The sequence below is a fragment of the Peromyscus californicus genome, unplaced genomic scaffold (genome assembly GCF_007827085.1).
Source record: "Peromyscus californicus insignis strain IS unplaced genomic scaffold, ASM782708v3 Scaffold_5__1_contigs__length_169319896, whole genome shotgun sequence".
In the NCBI taxonomy this organism is placed as follows: domain Eukaryota; kingdom Metazoa; phylum Chordata; class Mammalia; order Rodentia; family Cricetidae; genus Peromyscus; species Peromyscus californicus.
In genome coordinates this window covers 105,042,644-105,055,379 of record NW_026294573.1, presented here as the reverse complement: position 1 = coordinate 105,055,379, position 12,736 = coordinate 105,042,644, and the positions used below count along the sequence as shown (strand labels likewise).

Genomic DNA, 12,736 nt, shown 5'->3' with positions numbered 1-12,736 from the left:
TTATATGGCTTTGGGTTTCTTTGTGGTATTTTTATACATACATGTCGTTATAATTTGTTCCGTCTTCTTCCCTCACTGTGCTCTCCATCCCTCTGATCCCCCTTGCCTGTTCCCTTTGTCCCCTCTAAGAGCCCCCCCTCGCTTTCATGTCACATACATCCCATAGCGGCTATTGCTATTTAGTCTGCATAGACTCAAGAATTCTACACTTTTTTATCCTCATTCCCTCATCATGGGAGGACAGCAAGCCGACATAAAGACCCTTCTGCTGTCGCTAGCTCGGCCGGGCTGACCGTTAGCCTGCTGTAGGGCTTCCAGAAAGCCCGAGGTGGGAGACCAGGGCCCTGTTTACCCAACTGATGACACTTAGCCTCTCCGTAGGCCCATGTGTTTGACTTAGCTGTCAACAAGTATGAAGCTATCTGCAACCAGCCTGTGGTGGCCAAGAAGAAGAACAAGATCACCCACGTGCAGTTCAACCCCATCCACCCCATCATAATTGTGGGCGATGACCGTGGTCACATCACCTGTCTCAAGCTCTCTCCCAACCTGCGAAAGATGCCGAAGGTATGGGCTCTGGGAGTCCTAGCTGCCATCAAGAGATAGGGGAATGATAGGGAGGAGCCAGGGGCCACCCCAAGTTTCTGGCTTGAAGGACTCGAGGTAAGGATGGTATCAGTGCATGAATGAGGAGGCTGGGGAAAAGGTTTGTGAAGTAACAGATCAGTTTGACCTGCTGCATCCTGTAGGGTCCTGGGGTGATTTCCAAAGAGTAAGTGGCCTTGGAACACGGGGGAGGCAAGCACCATTGGCTTACCGGAAGTGCAGGCTGTTGGGACAGGTCACCAGGAGAGGGACTCAAGGCTTAGCTGAAGCATTGCTGCTGGGCTTATATAGAGTTTCAGCTCCAATGGTCCCTGAACTGGGAGCTGTGAGTCTACCCAGGAAGGAGCAAGTGAGCCGTGAGCAGGGTAACTAGGTCAGCAGCCATGCAGGTCTCCTTCTGAGTTCAGGATTCTGTTTCTCGGGACTCTAATGGTGAGAAGAACCAGACCAGAGCCCAAGGACCCCAAATGTATGACACAAAGCCCAGAGAAATGCCCTCAAATCTATACCTGAGCCCAAAATCAGACTTAAGACTCAAGCTTCACAGCACAGGCCTTAGAATCCAGAGCCTCAGAACCCAACTTAAAAAATACAGAACCCATTTGTATATGAGAGTAGAAATGGCCCTTTGCTCTCTGCCCAGCTTTGGGCCAGGGTCAGGGTCACCAAGTTGCCCTGACCATTGAACCTCCAGGGTACAATCTGAGGCATATACTGCAGTTTGGGGCAGGGTCTGGGGCTTGTCTTGTTCGGCTAGTCTTCTTCCCCAAGTCCCTACCCAGCCAGGGACTGTGCACCATCCTTTGGATACTGGCATAGACTATTCCCCACCATGGCCAGGGAGGCATGGACTGGAAGTATGGACGGCCCGTAATTGTAGCCAGCTGGGGGAGGGGGTGGACTTGGCTATAAATACTCAGAAGGCTTGCTAAGCGCCTGCAGCTGTGGCCTGCAGGCTGTGGTGGGCTTTGGGGGTTGGGGGAAGTCAGGCATGGTCTAAATCTCTTTGCTGAGCCCAGCTCCTTGGCCTCAGGAGGGAGAAAGGAGGCAGCAATGTTTGTAGAACAGATAAAATCTGTTCTTAATTTAATGAGGGGCAGGCTTAAGATGGCAGAGCTAGACAGCCCCCTGGGAGGATGATGGTCACTCTTTAGGAGAGGGCCATAGCCCTGACACCAGGAGCGTGGAAGATATGAAGGAATGCTACCCGATGTGATCCTGGGAAGCAAGATTTATCATAGTTCCATCTCCTCACAAAGCAAGGGTCAGTTGTGGCTGAGAGAGCTGAACTCTGAATCTGGAAACCTAAATCACCCAGGATCTGAGCAGGGACAGTGGGGGCTAGTACTTGGCAGGATTAGAAGTTCCTGTGAGGTGACCCTGTCAGAGTCAAGTGATTCATACAGAAGGAAGTCCTCTGGGCATCCCCGCTGCCCTTTCTCTGGGAGCTGCAGATTCCCTGCTCTTCCCGAGAGGTCTCGACTCCTCTCCCGGGAACTTCCTCGGAGTGCCATCAGAGGTCAAGAACTGTCTTTCCTTTCCTCCTGAATGGTTGGAAAAGTGAGGCTCAGAAAGGGACTTGTCCAGTCTCATGGGGGATCTAGTGCAGCGACGGAACTAAAAATCAGGTCCCTTAAATACCAAGGGATGGGGTAAGGCTGAGAAACAGCTTAATGATGGAGGGAGAATGGGGAGAGAGAAAAAGATGACTGTCCTGTGCCTCCCGGAGCAGGGAGCTGGGTAACGGGCGAAAGCACAGACTGCCAGAGGCTGCAGGAGCAGACCTGGGAGCCGGTGGAGGGGTCAAGGCCAGAGGAAATTGGAGCTCTGCAGAGTAGCTGCAGCTAGATGGAGCCAGGAAGGCGCCTCCTGCCTCGGCACTCTCCTCTGACCTTACAGCCCCAGCAGGTGTGGCTGGGGCAGGTGCCAGGAAACAGTGGGCACAGGTGGCAGAGAAGAGAGGGGAGGCAGGAAGATGCCCAGCCTGTCTCGGCACAGTCCACAGCCCACTGTCTGGACAGTAGGGCGAATGTGACTGGTGTGGCCTGCTACAGAATTTTCAAGCCTGGGGGCCAAATGTACCTGTGTCTAAAATTCCATTGTTTCAGGGCCCAACTTAGCAGTGGAAGCATTAGAATGTTCTGCAGGTGAGGGCAAGGGTCATAAACTCAGGATCTGAGATACAGTCCCCACCACAAGGAGTCACATGGAAAATTCTGTCTGCTCTCACGGGTCTCCTGGTACCACTGGCATCGAGTGGCACCCCTCCCCAAGCCTGTGAGGACACCTGTGGCCTAGTCCTCATCTCTCCCTCTCCTGCAGCACACATCTATCCCCTCTTTACAGGGCTGAACCTGGGTGGTCCTAACAGAAAGCTCCTGCCTCTCCCTGGAGCCTACAGCTCTCCATGGCCAGCTTCTGAGAGACTGAAGATAAATGCCTTTTCCCAATCCTGCCAGCACCAAGCCCTTGCTAAGCTTTGGAGCTAGAGTTGGAGTCCTCCTCACAGGCCCTCCGATGAGCCTCTGAGTCACCTAACCTGAGTAGGGGGAGGACTGAATGGGAGTAGCAAGGGAGGGTCAGGGAATAGCTAGGGCAGGCTGGGCAGAGGAGCCAGTGGTGGCATCTAAAAAGAGGCAGTCGGTCCTTCACCATTCCCATTGGCATTTCCCCTCTCCCCAGGAAAAGAAGGGGCAGGAAGTGCAGAAGGGGCCAGCTGTGGAGATCGCAAAGCTGGACAAACTGCTAAACGTCGTGAGGGAAGTCAAAACCAAAACCTGAGCGTCTGGCCCGGCCCCGCCTCAGCCCAACGTGTACAGCGCTCTGCCTGGGCACCAGGGTGCCTGGGCACCAAGGATGTACCCACCCTGACCAAGTCCTAGTATTTGCTTCCCACATTCTAGTTCTTATGGTCAGAGCACTCTTCTCCATGACCTGGTTCTCAACCTCCATTACACTCCCTTTACACAAATAAACCTGTTTGAAAACTCATACCGTTAGTGTTTTCTACCACACAGCCCCCAAGAAGAGAAGTCTCGGGGTAAGCCATAGTTCCATTTATTATCCAACAAACAGTGGGAGGACCAGAGAAGGGGCCCAGCCCGGACACCCTCCCATTATTGCCATGGGTTCCAGTTTGCTTCCCCAACCTAGAGAGCCCAGAGGCACCGAGCTTAGGGAAGTGAGCAGCCCTTGGCCCTTGGGATGGAGCAGAGTCCAGAGGGCCCTGGCCCTAGCACCGACTCCTGACCCCCCACACCAGGCCTGTCTCTCTAGGGCTACTCAGGCCTCTCTTGAGTCAGGCTGGCTACAATCTAGGCTGCTGGGTCCAGCTTCAAATAGACTGGACTCCAGATTCTGGACCCCAGACTGGCTGAACTCTGGGATCAGCTGCCACACTCTGACTCTGGTATACTCAGGTCCAGGACTCCAGGGTAGGCCAGGCGCCTTCAGGGCTGCAGCAGGTAGCTGCCTTCATGGCTAGGCTTCTGGGGGGGTGGTGCCTTCTCAGGACAGGGGCCAGGGCTGGAGTTGGGACTGGATTCCGAGAGAGAATCGACGTCAGTGGAACGGGAGTGGCAGGCCCAGCAGAGAATGACCCAAAGCAGCAGCAGCAAGAAGCCAACAAGGCCGTTGCAGACGATGGCGATGAGGGCCCCCTGGGAGATGGCTGCCCCCATGACAGGCAGCACCCTCAGGCCAGAGCAGAGAGCGGAGCTACCTCAATGGCAAGGCCCATGCCGAGGCACAACTCCGGTATGGCCGACTTTCCAAGGAGGCTGTCCTGTCCACACACAGTGATTCCTGGGCAGTGGAAATGCCCACCTGCAGTCCTGAGCCTGGGGAAGTACAGAGGAAAGGAGAGGGGGTGAAGAGGAAGAAGTGGGCTGAAGCCTGGGGGGGCAGCTCCCCTCTCCCATCTTTGGCCTCTCAGGCAGAGGGCATTGAGTCCCAGCAGGCTCAGGAGCCTCCCAAAGCCAGGACCTCCATCCTCAGGCCTGGCTCTGAGCACCTGGTGCGTGGTGCCGCCGGAGTAGGGAAGCTGTTAACAGGCAGGCACCCTCTGTCTCATCCTCCGTGGAACTGGTGGGTATAGCCTAGCCCTGCCCACCAAGCTTCTAGCCTTCAGACATGCTGTTGGTGGGCGGGACTGAGGTGGCCCAAGGCCCAGGAGGAAGAGAATTACGACCATCATTGAGGAGGCTAGGGCATCCTCTCTTTCTGAGGGCTGCAGTAAGCGAGTCCAGGAAACCTGCAGAGGTGCCGGCTCACCCAGAAGGGAACTTTGTGGAGGCCCTGGCAGGAATGTGTGGGTCCTGCATATCCAAGGTTGTGCCGAGGTGTGCCTTTCCCTGGCACACACTTTGCCTCTCTGGATCAGGTGTGTGTGTGTGTCTGAACGGTACACCCTCCTGTCCCTCTGTCCCTTGCTGGATTTGCATCCTTGTCCTTCCATACCTACCTCTGTGAAGGTGTGTGGCTGCCTGTCTCTGTGTCCCTATCTCAGAGTGTTTTGAGTGTTTCATGTGTGTGTCTCATTTCTCCACCAGTCTGTCTCTGGGTATCTCTTGTCTCTTTTCACGACTCTATGTCCCTCTGCCCTCCAGGACATGTCTCTTCCTTTCTCCGTGGGGTCGGCATCAGGGGTTCTGTGCGTGTTGCATGTGTCTCTGTCTTTGTGTCTATCTCTCCTCCAAGCCGTGTGTCTCTGTCTCTGTGTGGGTCACTGTCTCTTCCATCTCCGTTCAGGATCTCTGTATCTCGACCCCCTGCCCGTAGGGGAGGCCTCCCCCCCCTTACCTGAGTTGAGCCCGGTGCGCGCCCGCGGGAGGGTCCGGGGCAGCGGGATGCTCAGCGCCGACTGAGGCTCGAAAGCCTGCGGGCGGGGGGCGGCGGGAGGCGGGCAGGGGCGACGTCCACTCCCCGGGCCCTCCCCCTGGGCCGCGCAGCCTCTGCCGGCCGCTCCCGCCGGGGCGCGACCGGGCCGGCCTCTGCCGCGGGCGGTCTGCGGAGAGCGGGCACCTCCTCCCCCTGGGGCGGCGCCTCCTCCGCGGCCGGGGCCGCTAGCTCGCTCGCTCGGCGGCGCTCGGGCGGCGGCGGCTGGAGCGTCGAGGAGTTCGGCTGGGCTCGGCTGAGTTCGGCTGGGTTCGACTGGGCTCGGCTACGGCGGGAGGGAGTCGGCTGAGCTCGGCTGAGCTCGGCGGGCAGCAAAAACAGCGAAAAGCCCCGCCTCGTGAGTGGCCAGCGGCCTGCGGCCCTTCGGGGGCGGAGCCATCTCTGTGCCGCTGCCGCCGTTCAATTGGCTGGTCGGGCCGAGTTCCCGCACCATTGGTTGTGCTCTGGGGTGGGACACCACTGTCCTGGTGCAGGAGAGAAGGAGGGAGGGGCGGAGGGGGGAGGCGAGAGGGGGATGAAGGGGCCACTTTGTTTTGATTCATCCCTTGAGAGGGTGGAGGGCCAGGCTCACCTTTTTGCAGTGATTTCTTGTAGCTCCCACACCTGGAATGCACCCCTGTGTGTGAGACATCCACCCCTCCATATCTGGGAGAAGTCTGTCCCTATTATCTGGGAAAAGTCCATGTGTCTCCACCCCTGACCCTCACCTCTTATCTTCCTACAGATCCCATTCTCACTCCGCATTCCCACGTTACAGCACCTATAGATTGCCCCGGGTCCCAAGAACAGTGTGATCCCTGGTAACACAAGACCTTTGTTGCGTTTTACTGATTTCTCGCTCAGTGTTGGTCACAGGCTTGTGCTTTGCTTGCTAGAGGGAGCCTGAGACACCTGAAGAATGGCTGAGCTCTAGCTGGACTAGATCCGGGCTTGGTGGATGCCCTGACTCTCCGTCCTGATAGTTCTCCTGAGACCAAAGCAGCTCGGACAGGAGCAGTCCAGTAGGCCTTCCTCTCCCCGATCCTCACACGGCAGTGACGTTCTAACCAAGGGCTCTGGGCTCATGCATGCCAGGCAACCATGTACTCGACCACTGAGCTACATTCTTAGCCCTCCAGGGATTCTTAAGTGTTCTTATCCGGGCCCTCTTGTCTCTTTTAAATATTGTCCATGGACTATCAGTTCTATCATGTGGCTCCTACTGCCCCACATCCAGGCTTAACTTCACTCTGGAATACTTACTACACTCACAGCAAAATGTCTACTGGAGTCGCGGTTAACTTTATGACGTTGGGCAAATTTCTTGACTCTCCTAACCAGGGCTTTCTTCTCTACAGGATGGTTATAGTAATAGCTACTTCTCAGGTTTCTCACTAATTCATTTATACCATACCAACTGCATCTGCATCAGCAAATGCCAGCTGACATAAATCCAGGACCAGGTGGCTAAAGGGCAGGCCCCCTCCTTCCAAAAGACCCCTGGAAACCTGGATACTATTTGAAAAGGAGAAAGAGAAGTATAAAGTAATGTGAACAGCTGAATCATCTAAAGCTACTGTGTTAGAGGCTGTCTAAAATAAACTGTGGACCCCGTGGAGTTTGTCAGAATGGATTAATTTTAGTTTCCCCCCTGTTACCCCCGCAGGGTGGGGGTATTGTGAGAAAGATCAGATCAGTTATAGGAAGGAGAGGAGACATATGGTCGCACATCTGAGTGTAATGTGAGTGAATTTGTGACCTAGCCACAGGGGTTCAGATTTTATCCTGGAAACAGTGGGGAGTCACTGAAGAATTTTGAGCACGGGAGTGATGTGATCATATCCAGAAATTAGAAGCATGATTTGGGGCTGTTGGGTGGAAAGGAGTTTTAAAAGCATTTGAGGGTGAAAGATAGGGGTATTGATGAGCAGCTAAAAATGGCCCTGGCAAACAGAGTGGAAGGTCACTGGGGGTATTCGGTTACATCAGTAAGCAGAGCTTATAAAATAGGGGAAGTTAAGCCGGGCGGTGGTGGCGCACGCCTTTAATCCCAGCACTCGGGAGGCAGAGCCAGGCGGATCTCTGTGAGTTCGAGGCCAGCCTGGTCTCCAAAGCGAGTTCCAGGAAAGGCGCAAAGCTACACAGAGAAACCCTGTCTCGAAAAACCAAAAAAAAAAAAAAAAAATAGGGGAAGTTAGAAGAGGACATTCTGGGGTAACTGGTTAGTAGCCGCAATACCGTGATGCAATGTCCAGTGATAAAGAATACATGAGCAGGCTGATGAGAGGCCACCAAGCCTGATGACCTTAGTTCAATCCCTGGGATCAGTGTGGTGGAAGTTGAGAACCGACCCCAAGTTGTCCACTGACTTCCATGCTACTCACTGTAGCACATGTGTGCCCCCCACCAAACAAATATAATTTAAATGTAAGTTTCAGCAAGGACTTAGGCGGTAATATTTGAAGACGTCAAATTGGAGATGCCGATAGAATGCCTTAGTGGAGCTGTTCAGTAGGCATGGATAAACAGCTCCGAGGTCCAGGAAAGATGTCCCATGAGTTTTTGCAACTAGGTGAAAGAGAGTTAAGTCCGAAAACTATATGAGCTCACTTAAGGGGAGTCAGAGTGGCTTAAACAGTCCCAATAGACCCCCCGCCTTGTGTCCTGGTCATCCCTACCCTCATATGGTCTCTAATGTTTGCCCAGTTCACGTAGTGCAACAAGACTTCGAAGAGTTCCGGATATTAAAATCTTCTTGTCTAGGTAGTCAAGGAGACCGGTGGAGGGGCAGCTGCTGTCGCCACTGCTGCTTTTTGGACACGATTTGAAATTCCTCAGAAAGTACTCTGATTTGCTTAGCTTCGGACTGCTCGGCAGTGGTGGAGAAGAGAGCCCAACTGGTTAACATGACCCACATGATAACCCTAAGGAAGTGGGGTGGGTGGCTTCCAGGAGACAGGTCACGAAGAAACAGAATGGCAGGTACTCACTATTTCTACACATTATTTCCCAGACACAGACACATCATTTTCTCTGTATATGATTCCAAAACATCCTCAGAAACTGCTAGATCCTGGATCTAGAATGTTCCTGAAGGCCATGTGTTACGGGCTGTCGGGAGGCGGGAAGTGTTGGGTCCCTGCAGGCGTGCTCTTGAAGGGGACTGTGGAACTTGAATCTTTTCCTCTTCCTCTGTTTTTCTTGTCTGGGCCAAGAAGCGAGTAGTTTCGCCCTCTTTCTGCCCTGGTGACACCTGCAAAACTGTGAGCTGAAGTAACCTTTTAACTTAAATCTTCGTTACATTTATGAATGTGTGTGTGTGTGTGTGTGTGCGCACATGTGCAGGAGCCGCACAGGTGTGGAGGTCAGAGGACAGCTTTCAGGAGGTGGTTCTCTCATTGCACCAGTGAGTTCTGGGGATTGAACTCAGATCATCGGGCTTGGTGGTAAAATATTTACTCACTAAGCCATCTTGCCAGCCCCTCTTTATTTTTTTAAAAGTTGAAGATGAGCCAGGCATGGTGGCGCACGCCTTTGATTCCAGCACTCAGGAGGCAGTGGCAAGTGGAACTCCATGAGTTCGAAGCCAGCCTGGCCTACATAGTGAATTCCAGAACAGCCAGGACTACATAGTGAGACCAAGTCCCAACAGACAAATAAATAAACAATGTTGAATATCTCAAGTGTCTGTTACAGCAGTGGAAAACTCACTGTCTTGGTTACTTTTCCTGTTGGGGTGATAAAATACCCTAATAAAAGAGACTTAAAGAAGAGTTTACGGGCTGGAGAGATGGCTCAGAGGTTAAGAGCACGAACTGCTGTACCAGGGGTCCTGGGTTCAGTTTCCAGCAGCCACATGGTGGTCACAACCATATATAATGAGATCTGGTGCTTTCTTCTGGTGTGCAGGCATACATGCAGGCTGAACATTGTATATGTAATAAATAAATAAATCTAAAACAAAAAACAAAACCCCGTCTCAAAAAAAAAAAAAAAAAAACACAACAACAACAAACCAACCAAACGAACATGAACAAGAGTTTACTTTGGCTCTCAGTTTGAAGTTGTAGTTCATTATGACAGAGAAGTCACAGTCATTTTATATCTACAATCGAGAAGCAGGGAGTAACGAGTAATTGTGTTCGGCTTACTTTCTCCTTCTTATAAAGTCCAGAATCTCAGCCCAGGGAATGGTGCCACCCACAGTGGGTAAATCTTCTGACCCCAACAAGCCTAACAGAAGTAATCTCCATGGCCACACCCAGGCGATTTAGGACTCACCAAATTGACAATTGAGATTATATTGTCATATACATATGACAATAAATTCATCTCCTTTCCAATCATGGGCAATTCAGCTGCTACCTCTGGAGGTCATTGTATAGGACCATTGTTCAAATACAGGTTCTCAGGGTAATGTCCCTTCATGATCTACTTAGGTCTCTGTGATATAGGAATACGGCTTCTAGTAAGTCCAGTACCTTTTGATCATCTTTAAACCAATGCACTTGTCTCTCCAAGGAAATGGAAAAATAGAGAACAAAATGGAATCAAAATAAAGCATTATGTGTTTGTCACTAATCCACAGCATCATCTGTATATTTTGGGCCATGAATAATAAAATAAGACTAGACAACTTCATGATATCTGTTTGCTGACGTACTTTTTTGATTGTGAAGCTCCTTGGTCAGCTGGTCTAGCTTTTATTCACAATGATGAGACCCTTCTTCAGTGTTCTGAAAGGACTGCTGTGGAGGAGTTCCCTGTTCCAATGAACTTTGCTCCTCTAGTGGTGTTTTAGGGATTGTCCTGAGATTGAGCAAGCATAGATTTTTTCATTTATAAGGATTAGGTGTGGAGGTCTCTCTCCAGATGATACAATATACAGGTGCAGTGTGCTGTGTGTGTGTGTGTGTGTGTGTGTGTGTGTGTGTGTGTGTGTGTGAGAGAGAGAGAGAGAGAGAGAGAGAGAGAGAGAGAGAGAGAGAGAGAGAGAGAAAGAGAGAATAGAGGCATTTGAAAAGTCTGATGACCTGAATTGGATCCCTGTGACCCACATAATGGAAGGAAAGAACCAGCTCCTTCAACTTGTTCTCTTATCCCCACATGCTCCGGAACGCTCATGCACACCCGCCGCCGCCACCACACCCGCCGCCGCCACCACATAAGTGCAAAAATTCAGTGAATAAAACAACAACAAATATCTTTAAAAAACAACAACAACAACAACAAATGACTTGGCAATTTCATGGAGCAGGGGCGCTCCCATTTGCTGAGAAAGTGTTTCATTGATCCTAAGGGGCTTCCCCCCGACCCCGCCCCAGCTTAAACAACTTTGGAATCAGAAAGGGTTTTTCAAGTAGTGACATGTAATAGATCTCCAGTCCTTTTTCCCCTTAGGAATTCACAAAGTAACTTGCCTTTTGTAATCAATGGGATATGAGCTTTTTTAAATACAATGATTTTACCAGGTCAGGGTTCTTTTTCACAAACAATAGACTCTACACTGGCTAGTTAGAGCAGAGAAGGGACTTGTTAAAAGAGATTGTTTAGCCCAGAATTGTTAGGGGAACTGGAAAATGGTCTTGAGGCTAAGCTGCTATAGGAACAACACCCAAGCCTTATCACACAGCCTGATGAGGAAATCACAGCCATTGTCACTCAGAGCTCCTTCGCCTGCCAAAGTCAAAAGCTCCGCAGCGCTCCTGTGGTAGGAACTCACTGCAACCACTGGGAAACCATGGCTGTTGCCACGACCAGCCCCAAAGCTGGACACTTGTGTTCCTACCAACAGCAGAAACCAAAGCCCTATGTCAACACGCTTCCTATCTATGTCAATCAAGACTAGCTAGGAGGCAGCATAATTACAAACAGCTCTCCTATTTCATGGACTTCAAACAGCACAGACACATTTCTTGCTTGTACTGTAGTTCCAGCATGGGCCAGGCTTGGATGGGGAAGTCCTGCTCACTGTGATCACTAAAGGGTCAGGCTGCAGGGAGTTCCAGACTTATTTATAGTCAGGGTCTTACTTTGAAGTAAGTGAGTAAGTAAGTAAGGCAGGCCTGGAACTTGCAGAAATTCTCCAGTCTCAGCTTCCCAAGTGGTAGGATTACAAGCGTGAACCACCACCACCACCCCCCAACCCCCACCGGATGCCACCTTCCTGACCTGAGTGTCAGGCCTGCTGTTGCTAGGCAGACTAGGAAAGCGGTTCCTGAGCCTTCACACCCAGCACTTTGGAAGGTGAAAGCCGAAGGAGTCCAAGGCCAGCTTCAGCTATGTATCCAGTGTGAGGCCAGCCTGGGCACTTGAAACATTGTCTCAAACAAACAAACAAACAAACAACAAACAAAAGCAAGCACACGCTGGCCTCTGCCGCCATGCGTTGATCAACTCTCACAGCCATAACTAACATCAAAGGACACAGGAAATCAATCTTTGTGCTCTGAAGAAAAGGAACCAGAACTATTAGTCAACTTTAGTCATTTTCAATTTATTTCTGTTGTTCCCCTCCACACAGAAGTCTCACATGGGTGAAGAAGCATGCTTGTAGACAAGCCGCCAGGGATGCTGAGAACACATGCCGTTTCTGATTTTCGCCCCCTGTGGAGGTAGGATCTGTTTTTCTTTTCTTGAGACACGGTATCACTGTGCAGCCTTGACAGGCCTGGAACTTGTCCAGTGGACCAGACTGACCTTGAACTTAGAGAGATCTGCCTGTCTCTGCTCCAGAGTGCACCAACATGCCCGACAAGATTTCAGGGAGATGGGGGTGAAGCATAAGTAATTTTTATTTCTAAAGGTAGGATTTTAAAGTTGGAATTTTTCCAGATAGGACAACTGTCTGAAGGGTGAAAGACATTCATGAACACTGAATATTTCTACTGCTGTGCGCCACAGCAACACAGGAAGTTAGTGAAGCCATGTTCCCCGAACCACCAAGAAGACCCACGGTCTGGGCATGGTTCTGAGTAATTTCTTCTGATCCTTCTCACCATGCCTTCGGGCTTCCTGGGAAACACAGACTAATGGACCATTTTACACCGTCCTGGAATAATGCGCTTGTCTTATCCCACTCTGGCCAACGACTTTTCAACAGAAGTGCTACCCCATTTGCCCATCAGGCTAGAAACACCAAGTGGGGGTTCCCAGGCCTCTGGTGGTTCAGTGTATCCCGGTCCTGATTGCTGGTAACTCACGGTTCCTTAATTAGAGAGGAACAAACAACAGCGTCTGAAACTCAGCAAGGCAG

The 12,736-nt window shown here is 51.4% G+C and overlaps 2 protein-coding genes across 4 annotated transcripts in view; one reads left to right on the top strand and one right to left on the bottom strand.

The window, feature by feature from the left end:
- Dnai1 (dynein axonemal intermediate chain 1) overlaps positions 1–3,597 on the top strand; it is a 71,333-nt gene extending 67,736 nt beyond the window's left edge. For 2 of the 3 annotated variants that reach the window (XM_052715438.1, XM_052715439.1), the window contains 2 exons: positions 382–567; positions 3,289–3,597. In XM_052715438.1, coding sequence (XP_052571398.1) covers positions 382–567; positions 3,289–3,387 — 285 coding nt within the window. In that variant the 3' untranslated portion in view covers positions 3,388–3,597. The other variant, XM_052715437.1, reaches the window with a different exon arrangement.
- Positions 3,598–3,647: 50 nt separating this feature from the next.
- Positions 3,648–5,607, bottom strand: Enho (energy homeostasis associated). Its single transcript, XM_052715453.1, has 2 exons — positions 5,407–5,607; positions 3,648–4,445 (listed from the first exon to the last, which is right to left on the bottom strand). Exon 2 carries the CDS (start codon positions 4,284–4,286, stop codon positions 4,056–4,058), a length of 231 nt encoding a protein of 76 aa, XP_052571413.1. The 5' UTR covers positions 4,287–4,445; positions 5,407–5,607; the 3' UTR covers positions 3,648–4,055.
- Positions 5,608–12,736: the final 7,129 nt, after the last annotated feature.

Bases quoted from the DNA above. Each gene is read 5' to 3' on its own strand.
- Enho (XM_052715453.1), bottom strand. From the start codon at position 4,286: ATGGGGGCAGCCATCTCCCAGGGGGCCCTCATCGCCATCGTCTGCAAC.